We start from the raw sequence: 13,435 nt of genomic DNA, 5'->3' as shown, positions 1-13,435 counted from the left end.
GTATTTCTTGTCTCCCAGTGGGCATGGAGGCGTGTAGTTCTGAATGATAATAGATTTGGCTACGAAGCATCAGACTTGAAAAGACTGGGTATCTGGATCGACTGAATGACCTGATAAGCCGCGTCAGGTCAGGATTGTCTAATGAAATTGTAGCCCGACAACCCCCCATAGTCTATGGGGTATTCCTTGTCCCCCAACGGGCATGGAGGTGTACAGTTCTAGAGGGTCATAGCACTGGGCTCTAAGTCCTATCATCTCAAAGATGGGGCTCCTGGATCACCTGAATGACCTGATCCGCCCCGGCAGAGGAAGGTAGTTCCATGTTTTGGCAAACTGGTCCCCTTATATACTAAGCGGCACTCCTTGTCCCCCAGTGGGCATGGAGGCGTACAGTTTTGCACAATGGTAGCGTTGAGTATTGCATCTCTTGATTGTTGAAGCTCCGGCAGCTGGATCACCTGAATGACCTGATAAGCCGTGTCGGGTACGGCTCAGGTGCTGGAATACGGCAGTCCGATCACCATATAGTCAGAGGCCCAGGCCCGTGGCATCCACTCCAGATGTCCCAATTTCAACTTGTCGGCATATGTGATGGTCCTATACAGCAGTATCCTCACTAGACGCTCCGACGCCCTATCATAGCAAGGTCAAGACTCGGGAAGCGGGTTCCGCACACCCTACAGATGAGCTTTGGAACGTCAGATTCTTGCCGAGTGACATATACAAGGTGAACTTCCCGCCTCGTCTGTAAATAACCTCTCTCCGGACCTGACCAGCGCAAAGTCACCTATGTGGTCACCGGCAGTTGATACATCGATCTATTACCAGGCAGATCGAGGTGGAACGTCGCCACTCGCGGGAAGATGAAACACACGGGGTTTTACGTCATATGAGTGGTTTACGTCACGTGACGTCACGAGCGGAGCAAGGCAATCGTGTTCCAGAATCCCTCTGAGGAGTTGCAGTTATACATCTCTTCTGCCCCCAAACCAGTATGAGCAGCCAGACAGCATAGCTCTACCATAAGCGCAGTCACTGGTCACTCTGCGCGAGTAGCCCCGATACAGACACAAAGACGGCTCGCGCACAAGCTGACACTCGAGAAGTGCGGATCGGACGCGAATGCGAGCGTGTAGTGCATGTAGTATGGGCCCATTAGGCAGAGTCGCTCAAGTCGAGGACATCGAGCCAGTCATCTATGGCAACCAATATGACGACCTCGTCTCGAGCCTGCTCGCCAGCGACAAGACACCCTGGTGACAGATTCAATCGACTCTACTGGATCAGCCCGATTGTGCTGAGGGAGACACGTCGAGAAGGGATGGACTCACACTTGCTCAGAAACGTCATAAACTCTCCGCAGACCGCAATCCAGTAATCCTCACTGATCCGCTCAGATCCGGCTTGCCCCGCAATCTTCCGTTTCCGATCCACCTCCTGGACTGCGCAAGTGAGCGCCCAAGTCCAGGCGGGTGACAGGCTTGCCGCTTGGCGGGTCGTCCATGCTCCGCTATTGGGGCGAAGCGAGATACAGTTCTTCATACCTCTCTCCCCATGGTTGCCGTTACGCAAGATTCGCCAGGCCGCCAAATGATGTGATAGCTGGCAAGCCTCGGCCAGGGCTTCGAGGCGATAGGGACCCAGATCGTACTGGCAGCCTGTGTATAACAGCTTTCTGGCGACTTCGGGGCAGTCGTACTGTCTCGCGATCTGGATAGCCGCCGCCAAGTCATACCAGGGCACAGTTATTGATGCCGACGGTTCTCGGACGATAGACAGGAAGATCTCTAGGATTTCGCGGCTTGCGTCCATGTGCACCTCGGACCCGCTCACAGCAGACCCGGCGAACATGTCTCGAAAGACACAGCTGGTACTATCAGGTACTATCAGTATGGTCTAAGGCATGAGTAGCAGGATCTATTCACCTCACGTCAGCCAAACGGGACCTTGCATTGAGAGGCGGAAGGCATATTTATCGGCGGATAAGAGGACGATATCGCCGTCCGAGTGAGCCTCGACGCGTGGTGAACGGTACCCTTCGCGTCGGTATGCTTCCGCTTGTCGACTGGAGAAGGTATGGTGAGGTGGACAGAGGAAGGATGGTCATTGCATGATTCTCAAAAAGAAGCGGGCACGGAACTTTCGCATGGCCACATTAGTGGCCCTTTGCCCTGGTTCTGTTCAGTCCTCTTCTCAGCTGCTCAGTCTCGCTCAGCTCAGTATCTTCGTCAATGTCAGTAGGTGATAGGGGACAGAGTATCTCATCTTCTTATCTACGCATATTACGCTATACCCCTCCCAACCCGCACACTCTACCTTCCCCTCTCAGTGCGCCAGCTATTAATCCCGCCATGACGATGATGTATTGCTGAAGTCTTGTCTCTAAGTGATCAGCTCGAGCAGCAAAGATAAATGAGGCGAGAACTCACAAGAGGTCATCCTGCTCATAAAATCTCCGACCACCGCCGTCCAGTACGCATCCCCCGTCCTGTTCCCATCTTCATCCAACTTGAACAGCTTATCCGCCCACTGCACCGCACATGTCAACGCCCATAGCCACGCCGTAGACAGACCGTCCACATCCTTGGCCGTCCAGCTCTGCGACGCCGGGCGGAGGGATGCGCCTTTCCCGCTTCCCGACGTCTCACTGGGCCCCGCCCGCTTGAGGAGTCTGCACGCCGCTTGGAGGTGGTCGGCCTGGCACGCGAGGACGAAGGCCGCAAAGCGGTGCTGTTTCGGATCGTACAGGCTCGACTGGTATAGGTATTGATCGGCCAGAGAGGTGCATTCGTACTGACGGAGGAGGTTGCAGACGGGCAGGATTGAGTTCCAGTCGGTGTTGACGAAACGGGAAGGATACTGTTTAGGGAGGATGTGGTTGAGGAAAAGTTCGGTCATGAGGGCGTCTACGCCCAGGTGCAGCTCGCCGTCTTTGAGGCTATCGTTGGCAAACATCTCGCGGAAGACGGGACTACTTGATCAGCTTCATGGCCCGTCTGGATGAAGCAGAAAGGACGTACCTCACGTCAGCCACTTGAGCCTTGAGACAAGGGTAGGCCCATCTGAATGTGCCGCGGCTGAGCAAGACAAAATCGCTTTCATCGTTGTCTTTGAAGTCCCGGCAGATTGTGTATTCTAGACCTCGGGCGTCCCAGCATTGGGGCATTTTGAAATGGGGAGAGCGAAAGATGAGGGTGATGGGCAGAAGCAGAACTTGATATCGGGCTGCGATGGCATCAACCACACTCGTCAGGTACCATACATACACAACTATGCGTCATAGCTGACGTACCTGGATCTAAATCGTCCGTCATCATGCAGGAGCTTGCAGGAGTCAGAATCATTCCGCAACCGCGCTGCGTCTATCAGCAGACCTCTTTATCGACACAGGGCGCAGCACGAAGCTTATACTCACGATCGACTCTGTCCATGCTGATCGATAACATGTCCACTTTCAGCAACTCAAGCGCATTGTTGTCCTGCAATGTCAGCTCACGCTTCTCACTGTGGTATCAACTAGGCAAGACTCACCAATACCTCTAATCCTCATCCAATCCCAAATCTCCCCACAAAACCCCCAAAAACCCCTCCGCCAACGGCACATCGACCTTCACATCCTCCCACCCCTCTCCCTCCTTCATCTCCACCAGCGCCCTTCCCGTCTCTTCTTTACTAACCACCTCCCCCTCTATCGCCTCCCTCCACATCCGTCCAAAAGCCCGACGCGCGCGCTCGTCCCTATCTGACCTGGTCGCGTAATTTTCGCACGTCGTCTGCCAGGCCCTTATCAGAGTATCCATCCTTCCCATACCCTCCGAGACGTCTCGTATAGCCTTGACAGCGCCCCTTGTGAGATCCGCCAGCTGACCACCCGGGAGATAGTTGACCGAATAAGCCGAACAGAGCGTCGCTACCGCCTTATCCGCCGCCGTAGGGTACTCCGCCCCATCCTCCGCCGTAGAGCTCCCATCGAGCTCCCGAAGCTGCCGCATGAACCCCGGATTAGGCTCCGCTTCTTCCCGGACGGACCTGACGAGGGCGAGGGCGGACGCGAGCGAGTGACCATAGTTGAGCATAAGGGTGGAGAGGACGAAGGTGACGCTGCGGGAGATTCCGAATTGACAGTGTATGAGTGTTCGGCCGGGTCGTCTTCCGTCCCTTATTTCTTTTCTTCTCTCTTCTCCTGCTCCGGAGGCCACCTGGTCCCCATCCGCAGCCCACACCCGCGTCGCCTCCGCCTTGGCCACAAACCCAGCCACCTCCCCAAAGTACAGACTCAACACCTCGTACCCCCGATCCCGGCACCCAATGGTCAGGTACCGAATCCGATCCGGGTGCGCATTAGGACAGCCTGCGGCTACGTTGACGATGTGCGTGATGCCCGCTGCTTCGAGTGCGGGGAGGGACGAGGCGGCGGCGTGGTCGCTTAGGTAGAGGGAGGGGGTGATTTGCGCGAGAGGCGTAAAGGAGGAAGGCATCTTGGCCGAGCGAGCTGCAGCAGCGAGCAATCCCTGTGGTCGGGTGTGCGATCCCCGTGTACTATCGAGCTTGTTAAGGATAGATGAGATAGCTACAGTGCGCATGAAGCTGGCCACCAGCCTGGTGTTCCCCGTGTGTTTCATGTCGCACGGATCAGAATGGGGAGATAACGCCGTAAATTCCCGTGTTCCGGGTGGGGTGCATTGTCACACATTCACCTTCACACTGGCCTTCTCTCCCTCAGATCCCCAGAGTAACCCCTATACTCAAGTCTTCCTATCATGACGCCCACCCCTCTTACCTGCTCAGCGCCGACGTCCGCCAGCCCAGCCCAGAGAATACCCTGCTCGCCATTGCCCGCAAGAACCATCCAGCAGCTCAAACCAGCCCACAACCTCAAATCCTCAAAATCTCACTTCTGTATATCCCCAATGCATATCATTACACCCCAAAGCCCTCTACCGCTCCCCTCTCTACTCATCCGGAACGATCGTTTCCCCGTTGTCGATGGATTCGATGATATCGTGAGGGGGCTTGCCGTCCACTGTGCACCCGACCGACTGGGCCGTACCGAGGATCTCCTTGACTCCACCGGCGAGGTTCTTGGCTAGGGATTTGTGGGCCATTTTGCGTGCGATCTAGAGGGAGAAGCAATCAGCATTGTGCCCAATCGTACAGACAATTACTCTGTGCTGCCTCGCAGACCCCCGCACAATGCTGAAAAACTCACAGTGTAGATCTCGTCAAGAGCAATGTTACCGGTGTGCTTGATGTTCTTCTCCTTCTTGCGGTCACGTGGGGGCTCTGCAGAGTCAGCGATTGGTCCAGACAGGAGTGCGACTAGAGACCCGTCCTATCAACGCAACATTCTCATGTAGCCCGTGACCACCCCGGTCTTCCTAGCCAGTAGAACCTCCGGCACCGCCTATATGGCCAAGTCCATCCCTTCCCCTTGCCCATATCGCCCTCCCCCAGCTGCAGCTATCCTGGTCAATCCCATGATCCCATCCATTCATCCATTCCCGAACCTCCTCCACACCTCTCCCTGAGTCCCCCGTCTCCAGCCCATACCCCACCCGACCCAATCATACCCGGCCAAAACTCACCCTTAAGAGCCTTGATGACCAACGAGCTCGCACTGGGAACAACCGCCACAGTCGCCTGACGATTTTGGATGGTGAGCTGGACGGTGACCCGGAGACCCTTCCAGTCGCCGGTCGCCTTGGCAATGTCTTCTCCGACCTTCTTGGGGGACTGGGGGGTTAGCGGGGCTTTCAGGGGAGTGTGTGGGTCTGTGGACACCGTATCATGATCATAAAGTCGTCGTCCAGACCAGGCAGGTAGCCTCGGCCACTCCTGATCTATCCGTACAGCTCGATCCTTTCCCCCGCCACTGTCCGCCGCCTCTCCAACCGACCTCTCCCCATATTGCCCATCGCCACCATCCACTTGCTTCCCATCCACACCATCCATCCAGAGCAGAGAAACCACACTCACCAAACCAAGAGGACCAATCTTCGGCGCCAAAGCCGACGAGGCACCGACCTCACCACCGGTAGCCCGGAGGTAGATGATCTATTTGGGCGAGCGAGCGAGCGGTAGAGAGCGAGAGAGATAGAGCGAGCCGAAGTATATGGGCGGGTAGATTCGAGAGCGACAGAAGTGTGATGGGTGATTCGCAAGAGCGTATAGGTTGATGCAGGATAGTCGAGTTGAAGAAGGATCTAGATCAGCGATCTTCTTTATAGCATGATCCCCTCATCCCCTCGCTCCCTGCGACGTCCGCCAATAGCCTACAGCTCCCGAGCCCTCCCTTCCGCACATCCATGACAGCCATCTCTGGCTAGCCGCCTATCTTCCCCCTCCGTTCCGTTCCGTTCCCTTCCCCCTTTCCTCTCTTCTCCCCAATCCCTCTATATCTCCCTATATCTCCGCCTTATCTGTCGACCCGGGCGCGTACTAACCTTGATCTCGGTAGGGTCGATCTTGGGGGGCATAGCGACTGATGTATGTGGTGGATAGGTGAATCAGAGGAAGAGAGAGAGCTTTTGATGCAGGTCTCGAATGATGGTTGGCTGGAGCGGCGGTGGTGCGGTGGACGAAAAGCGAAGTAAGAGGGGGGGTCGGGTAAGGATGAATGAGGTAATCCCCCTGCGGGAAGGGGGAGTTTCGGACTTTGGAGGGCGGGATCTTATCGCCGATACTTGCGGGCAGGTGCATTCCTCGTTGCGGCAGCAGGGCTACTGTATGAGCCCAGAGCACTCCAAGACGCAGCTTCAGCGCGAGCGGTAGTTCGGTCGGTCCAACGGTAGCCTACAGCATGCACAGCCCCTTGGTGCGACCCGTATCAGAGCAGATCCGGAACACACATCCATACGAGCACTACAGAACTAGCCTCAACGCCCAATTCCCCCATCCTACACCCCAAACCCATCCATCCAAGACCATCCCTATCCTTCCGGCGAGACGGCTCATGAACGATTGGATTAACGGTATCGGCGGAGAGAGAGGCTGTGGGTCAGCACAAGAACGAGACCAGTCAAATCTCCAATCTCCGTCCTCTGCTGCCCATCCCCTGCTGGCCTCGATTTCCATCCTGCTCCGTTTCTCACATCCCAGTCCGCTCTGACCCCGCTGTGTAGACCTAAACTCACGTGTTGTGCTTCTTCCAAGTCGCCCGGGCGGGGGTGTGGTTGTGCTTGGACCCCTTGCCCAACCCCCTGTTCTTCTTGCCCTCGGCGGTGAGACCTCGGGACTCGCGGTGCTTGTGCACGGGGTTGACGATCCAGTTGATACGGGCGTCGCGGCGGATGGCCTTGTGTTGGGGGCTGCGGGGAAGAGCGAGCGAGCGAGAGAGCAGAAGGAGAATAGGCGAGGAAGAGGACAGGTAAAATTAGGTAAAAAACGAATTTGAGGAGTAGAGAAGAAGAGACAGATCAGCGCAGTTCTCTTGCTCGAACAGAAACCAACTCACTCGACAAGGATGACCTCGTAGTACTTGTACACACCGTCCTGGTTGATCCAGTACGAGTTGAGTCTGCCCATCAGCCAAAGTTCCCCCTTTCACCCCATTCCCTAATTCCGCGCTCAACTCACACTCGCAAGTTCCCACACCGTCTCCCCACTCTCTCCTCGGCAATGCTCCTCAGCCCCCTCTGGAACTTGAGGTGGTTCACCCCCTGTCTCACGGGTTTACCAAACGTCGCGCCCTTCTTGACCGGCTTCTTGCGGTTCCCCCTGCGCACCCGCACCCGGTAGATCAAATAACCCTGCTTGGCCTTGTATCCGAGCCGGCGCGCCTTATCGGGGCGCGAAGGACGGGACGCGCGGTGGATGACGGCGAGCTGGCGGTATTCCCAGCATCGGACACGCGAGACGAATTGGAGCACGTCCGACTGCTTCTTGGTGTAGAGCTCGGTGAGATATTTGTAGGCACCCATCTGAAGCGTCAGCTTGCGGGAGGGACGGGCAGGGGTAGAGGTGGTATAGCTGACCTTGACAAAACCCCCTGGATGGATAGAGAACAGGCAGCAAGAGCTCGTCAGAAAAGATTGCACCCAGCCAGCCAGCAGCCAGCCAGCGAGAGAGCGGGGCCGACGGAAATCACACCCAAAGATGGAAATGCCGAAAAACTCCGAGGGATGTGGCGGTTTTTGGCGGAAACAAGCGTGGGAGATCTTGTTTCGCCCCACCTAGAGCACCCCACTTTGCGCTTCCAACATGCATGCATACCACTCCGTCAAGCTCCAGCATACTGCAAGCTCCTCTTGACTGTGCTCTCTGACCGACGCGGGGAGAAAGAGCAGCATGGTGTGGATGCCGACTCGCCTCGCTATATCCAGCTAGATGGAAAGGTGGGACCTGAGCGGGGACGAGCAAGGGGGGCAACGGACACACCAAGAGTTGTGTATGGCAGAGCTAGGTGTTGAGGGAGGTGATTGCGATCTTTGACTACTGACGGACGCCTCAACGAGGCTAATGACGCTGACTGATCGTGCTCGTTATCTGAAGATGAGCTTCCAGTGTGCCCCTCGGCTACTCCCAATGTACACTCAGGGGGCGCACCGAGTCTGCACTACTTCCTGACCACTAGTAGCACTCGATGCATCTGGTTCAGGAATATACAGAGGGAAGGCAGCGGGGAGATGAGAACGCGATACAATGGACTGACAGGCTGAGGCGGAGGGAACACGAGACCGGGCGCGCGCTGAACGGTGATCCCCTCACTGAGCTTCCTCGCGGAGCTGGAGTTCAGCGAGCATCTTGCGAATATCCTCAGCAAAGTGTCCGGCATTCTGCAACGACTTGTCGGGGCCGTCGGTATCTGGATCACTCGGCGTGGCTGACCCCGAAGTTGACCCTTGCTCCCCGTCATCCCCTTTGCTGACGCCCTCGTCGAGCATGAGCTGAGCGACCTTCTTGCTGAGCTGCTCAACAAATGCTTGAGTCGGGCACAACGGCTCGGCGGGCGCGCTTGAGTCTGAACCACCCGGTGCAGCTGACATCGCGGTGGGATCCCGATCAAAGAGGAACTCATCTCGTGGGAAACCCGCATCAAGATCGCCAATCTCCAGCCAGAGATGTGTAGCGAGCTCGTCCGTATCATCCAAAAGCGTAAACCCCTCTGTATGGGGCTATTCTGCCTTGTCAGTCTGCTGTAAGGCCGGCAGCCTGACGATCTAGCGGTAGCACTTACTCATTGCCACAGCGCTCAGCTCCTTGTCCCCGTTCTCGAAACGTGCGACCCGGAAGTTCAGTGTGACGCCCGTATGACCCAAGCGAAGAAAGTGATGATCTTCGCCGACGGCTGTGGCGTACTTGACCGGATCGACGTCCTTGAGATGATCCACGTTCTCGTACTCGAGAGTGGGTTTCGCGCGATCCATGCCGTAGTGGTGCCACAGTGTGTCCCGCATCTCGTCATTGCTCATGATGTGAGGCTCACCATCGGTGACTGCATCGTCAGCCACATCTCTCTCACTCCTGACAGAGCTGACATACCTTTGATGGCCCTCGTACAGTCCTCGCCCTCCTTGTTCGGACGACGCGCGAAGTAGATACCACTGTGGGACATCTCTGCGCCGTTGCTGGTTGCATCGAACGTGGCCGCGGGGAGGGGGGGGGGTAGGAGATGACATCTGGGACAGGTGAATTGATCAGTGCGGCAATGAAGTTGATAAGAATAAGAGGGTGAAGACCGCGAGAAGACGATAGTGACGTGGGAGTGTGATGTGAGTACGGTCTCATCACTTCGGAAACTCACCTACTTACAGGACAGCCCAAACGTCTGATACCCTCCGTGCTTTACAGCCCAGCTCACAATCAGCTAAGCGAGATTGGCAATGCACCGCCCTGTCCCTGCTCATCTAGCGACCGTTCGACGTGTCAGGCTGCTCCCCCTTCGGGGATCTCTCATTCAGCTCACATTGACTGCCTTTTTGGGGTGATCTGGGGTGATCGACCTTTGTTCATGCTCATCTGCTCAAACGCGTGTGGGCTGATCCCTTATTGAGCCTTCTCCTTTCGCCACTCTAGATTGCGAGATCTGGTGGCTGACCGGGCGTTAGCATTGTCCTTTGAGCCAGTCATCTGCTCGAACGCGTAAGAGCTGCCCCTGATCCAGCCTTCTTTTCGCCCCACTCTAATTGAGAGATCTGGTGGCTGACCCGCTGACAGGTCCATTCACTGAGGCAGACATCTGCTTGAACGCGTACGAGCTGTCTTCGCGCTCCCCACTCTAGATTGCGAGACCTTGTGGCTCAATAATCTCAGTACTTCGTCCTCCAAGGTACCCAATAACCTGCCGAAGCGCGTGAGAGCTGTCCTCCCTCAATTCTTCCTGCTCTTTGCCCCACTCGAGCTCTAGCTTGCGAGATCTGGTGGCTGAACTATCTAGTACTATCATCCTTTGCGTCACGAATGCTCGAACGCGTATGAGGTGCCCCCTGACTCAGCCTTCCTCGTTCGTCGTCATTTGTGCGAAGCACCTCGAGGTCATCAAGCGATCCTTGGTGTCTTCGCTCTCAAGTGGGGCTCGTACGCACAACTACAGGGCACCATAAAGCCCGGCTCCTCCCCCCTCACTTTCTGGTTTCGTACATCATTTCGCCTAGCCCGAGCCCGTCTTACAGCACCACTTTGTCACACAGTGACAACACGAACCTCAACAATTTGATGTCGCCGCTTTCTGAATCCGGCTTTCTCACTGACCTCATTTACGCTGACGAGGGGACAAGGATTGAGGATGGTCGCCTCATTCCTGTGGACGGCGGTGACGTGAGGCGCATGGTCATTGGTCAGTGCCTTCCATATGCTCTCCTTCACGAGTTGCTACCATATCGTAGAGCTGACAGACAGTCTCAAAGACCGATGATACCATCCATCGCGTGATCTCCCACTGGTACGGTAGCTTTCGTCTGGAGACCCTGGATAACTTCGTGGCGAGGATCACGAAGAGCAGGAACGATGACACACAAACCACACAATCCAAGGCCTCCCAGACCGACGACCGGGGCAAGTGAGCGAGTCCTCCTCTTCTCAAGTACAGGTCGGCTTGGTGAGTGACCCCTGTCTTAGACGCTCTGCCAATCAGACAGCTGGGGACTGCGTGCTGACTTCGTCTGTGGCTGCGTAGCCTTGTTTGCCACGCCCAGTCTCGTTCCCATCGTCAGCTCGATCGTCCCCGATGCCTATTGTCTTCTACCACATGCATGACTTTTTACGTGATATCGTGTGCAGCGGCCACCTAGTACGCTCCTCAGAGCTACCGCGTTCAGCCAAAGACCATGTCAGTACCCGTCCGGTCGACTCTTAGCATTATCTAAGAACCGCAGCCTCACAAGTTCAGCAAAATACATGAGGATATATAAGTAGACATGTGTCCCGGCAGGGCGATGTACGTAGGGGTGTCAGTCGTCAGAAGCCCAGCGATAAGAATGGGTTCAGATCTTTCCACCTCCGCTGCCTCCCGTGCCTTCAGTCGCGCTGGTCCCGGCAGGGCCCACAGTCTGACCGGATGAGCTGGTAGTCGCGTCGTCCTGAGGGATGAACGCCTCGGACCATCCAGTGGAAGTGGCTGTTCAATGTCATCAGCACATAAATTCATGCTCCAAGGTGTGAGAACGTGAGATCTAACCGAAGTACACCCTGTTCTCTCCGCTCTGCAGGGTTGATCTGACACCTCCCGGCCATGGAGCAGTCTCCACAGCGGGCGCGACGGTATTGCCGGTGCTGGATTGAGAGGCAGTAGACATGGTTTGAGCTGTGGATAGAGTCAATGACGTGTATCGATCTGAGTGCTGTTAGCGTGAAGTTGCGGATGCGGTGAGGGAGAGGGAAACAGAATGGGCTCTCGATATATAGCACAAAGTATGTCCGCAGTGCTAGGCGGAGCGCCACACAAGGGATGGTGCCCAATTGAATCGAGCACTAGAATGTCCCACTGGTTCATCCGGTCGCGTTTCGTCGACCGGTGTCCTTTGTTACATGTCCCCACAATTGCACCCTCAGCTTCTCTTTTCGATAGCAAGAAACGCTCTGCGCTTTCGAGTCTCACTAGATAGCAACCTGCCAATGCTCCTTTGGCGAGCACTGCTTTGGCTAGTCAGCCATCGGGATGAACCGGAGGATGGCTCTACCCCACTTGATACTGCGAGATCTCAACTTGCAGCGGATAGCTTCCTTTGGGTGGGAGCCGCGATGGAGCTGATAGCGCCACCCTTTGATCAGCCAGTAGGAATCTGCTCGAGGCGTTAGAGCTCGCTGCTCGGTATGACAGCTATCGTATTCCTGACGTGCGATACTCCCCCTCCTAATGACTGGCTTGATACCGGAGACGTCGTGAAGAGAGGTTGTGAAAGTATGGGCATATCCACCCCACTTTGGCTTTGATAGGCGAGACCATTCGCTTCTTGACATATGTTACGGACTCTCCAGGTTTATGAGCTACAAGAGGAGCATATCGGTGCAGGAACTTCACACGCGCACTACAGTTCACTTTTGCCGAGGTTAAAAGATGCATACGGTAAAGGTCACAAGTCTATAGCAGGGTGTCCAGCTTGTCTTGGTCAGGAGTAGCGGAGGTTGGTCCGCAAGAGTTCTGGGCCGAGGAGCAATGGCTGCATCAGAGAAAGAGTGGCGGGTTCCAAGCCGAGTCGGGCCCCCCGTGCTTCTTGATAGACGCTCTCGCCGATGAATTGCCCCTCTTTAGACAAGGGTTCACCCGCCCGGATCTTCGCGTGTTGCCAGAGGAATGTTGCCATGCTGTCGTCTTTGCCCAGTTCGTATGAGCGGTTGCGGACTACATATCATCAGTCTTTGCAAGCGGTACGAGGGGACTTCACTCACGAAAAAGAATGTTCAGTGTGGCCAATCCCGGTTTGATCTCGGCACACTCGAAGGCGAACTGAGTATCGATGTCTGAGTAGTTTGGTGTCTTGCTGATTGTGAGCCTCTCCACGCTCCGCGCTGAAGACAGCCAAAGTGAGTTCTTTCGCAGCGTGATCAGGTCCGTGTCTGGGATAACGGGACCGCGATAAAAGCTCAAGATGTGATCGAACACCTCATCGTTGGACATATCTTTCGATTTCCCTTCGGTGACTGGGGAATGAGTATACATTCAGGAGGCAAGGCAAAGCTTACCCTTGGTGACCTTGCTGACCGGATTTTCTGCCCACTCCAGGTCCTCCCTTTTGAACGTGAACCAGTAGCCATTGTACATATTGCCGTCACCATCGCGGTCGGCCCCGGGAGTTGTCTCGAGACTGTCGGGTGTAGGGAGAGAATCGGAGCAGTCAAGGGTGAATGCGCGTCTGGGCATGATGACTGATCGGTGGATGAGGAAGAAGATGAGAGGCGATCGGCAAGAGCCCTCCCTGCTCTGGGTCCTATATGTAGGGATGGTCCCCCACTGCGCGCGGACTACAAGAGTGTGTCATACCGCTAATCCTTTGGCGCT

The 13,435-nt window shown here is 55.8% G+C and overlaps 7 protein-coding genes across 7 annotated transcripts; all 7 read right to left on the bottom strand.

The window, feature by feature from the left end:
• Positions 1-1,155: 1,155 nt before the first annotated feature.
• On the bottom strand, positions 1,156-1,851 carry MKK02DRAFT_40510 (uncharacterized protein; the record flags this gene model as incomplete). Its single annotated transcript, XM_053091129.1, has 2 exons — positions 1,156-1,253; positions 1,332-1,851. 2 exons carry the CDS (start codon positions 1,849-1,851, stop codon positions 1,156-1,158), a joined length of 618 nt encoding a protein of 205 aa, XP_052941987.1.
• A 489-nt stretch (positions 1,852-2,340) lies between these two features.
• MKK02DRAFT_40509 (uncharacterized protein) lies at positions 2,341-3,166 on the bottom strand (the record flags this gene model as incomplete). The annotated part of the gene is made up of 3 exons (XM_053091128.1): positions 2,341-2,375; positions 2,430-2,971; positions 3,021-3,166. The coding sequence occupies 3 exons, from the start codon at positions 3,164-3,166 to the stop codon at positions 2,341-2,343; spliced, it is 723 nt and encodes a 240-aa protein (XP_052941986.1).
• Positions 3,167-3,539: 373 nt separating this feature from the next.
• MKK02DRAFT_40508 (protein-tyrosine phosphatase-like protein) lies at positions 3,540-4,478 on the bottom strand (the record flags this gene model as incomplete). Its single annotated transcript, XM_053091127.1, has 1 exon — positions 3,540-4,478. The coding sequence occupies one exon, from the start codon at positions 4,476-4,478 to the stop codon at positions 3,540-3,542; it is 939 nt and encodes a 312-aa protein (XP_052941985.1).
• Positions 4,479-4,952: 474 nt separating this feature from the next.
• MKK02DRAFT_20539 (ribosomal protein L11) lies at positions 4,953-6,476 on the bottom strand (the record flags this gene model as incomplete). The annotated part of the gene is made up of 5 exons (XM_053086273.1): positions 4,953-5,117; positions 5,210-5,283; positions 5,586-5,733; positions 5,977-6,054; positions 6,444-6,476. 5 exons carry the CDS (start codon positions 6,474-6,476, stop codon positions 4,953-4,955), a joined length of 498 nt encoding a protein of 165 aa, XP_052941984.1.
• Positions 6,477-6,965: 489 nt separating this feature from the next.
• Positions 6,966-7,919, bottom strand: MKK02DRAFT_35276 (ribosomal protein L15e; the record flags this gene model as incomplete). The annotated part of the gene is made up of 4 exons (XM_053089134.1): positions 6,966-6,990; positions 7,134-7,307; positions 7,454-7,516; positions 7,576-7,919. 4 exons carry the CDS (start codon positions 7,917-7,919, stop codon positions 6,966-6,968), a joined length of 606 nt encoding a protein of 201 aa, XP_052941983.1.
• Positions 7,920-8,702: 783 nt separating this feature from the next.
• Positions 8,703-9,553, bottom strand: MKK02DRAFT_40505 (uncharacterized protein; the record flags this gene model as incomplete). The annotated part of the gene is made up of 3 exons (XM_053091126.1): positions 8,703-9,103; positions 9,176-9,433; positions 9,481-9,553. The coding sequence occupies 3 exons, from the start codon at positions 9,551-9,553 to the stop codon at positions 8,703-8,705; spliced, it is 732 nt and encodes a 243-aa protein (XP_052941982.1).
• Positions 9,554-12,545: 2,992 nt separating this feature from the next.
• MKK02DRAFT_40504 (uncharacterized protein) lies at positions 12,546-13,297 on the bottom strand (the record flags this gene model as incomplete). The annotated part of the gene is made up of 3 exons (XM_053091125.1): positions 12,546-12,778; positions 12,826-13,077; positions 13,120-13,297. 3 exons carry the CDS (start codon positions 13,295-13,297, stop codon positions 12,546-12,548), a joined length of 663 nt encoding a protein of 220 aa, XP_052941981.1.
• Positions 13,298-13,435: the final 138 nt, after the last annotated feature.

Source organism: Dioszegia hungarica (assembly GCF_025882075.1).
Source record: "Dioszegia hungarica strain PDD-24b-2 chromosome Unknown MKK02contig_25, whole genome shotgun sequence".
In the NCBI taxonomy this organism is placed as follows: Eukaryota; Fungi; Basidiomycota; class Tremellomycetes; order Tremellales; family Bulleribasidiaceae; genus Dioszegia; species Dioszegia hungarica.
Note: the sequence above shows the minus strand (reverse complement) of the source record. Positions and strands in the feature narration are given on the sequence as shown.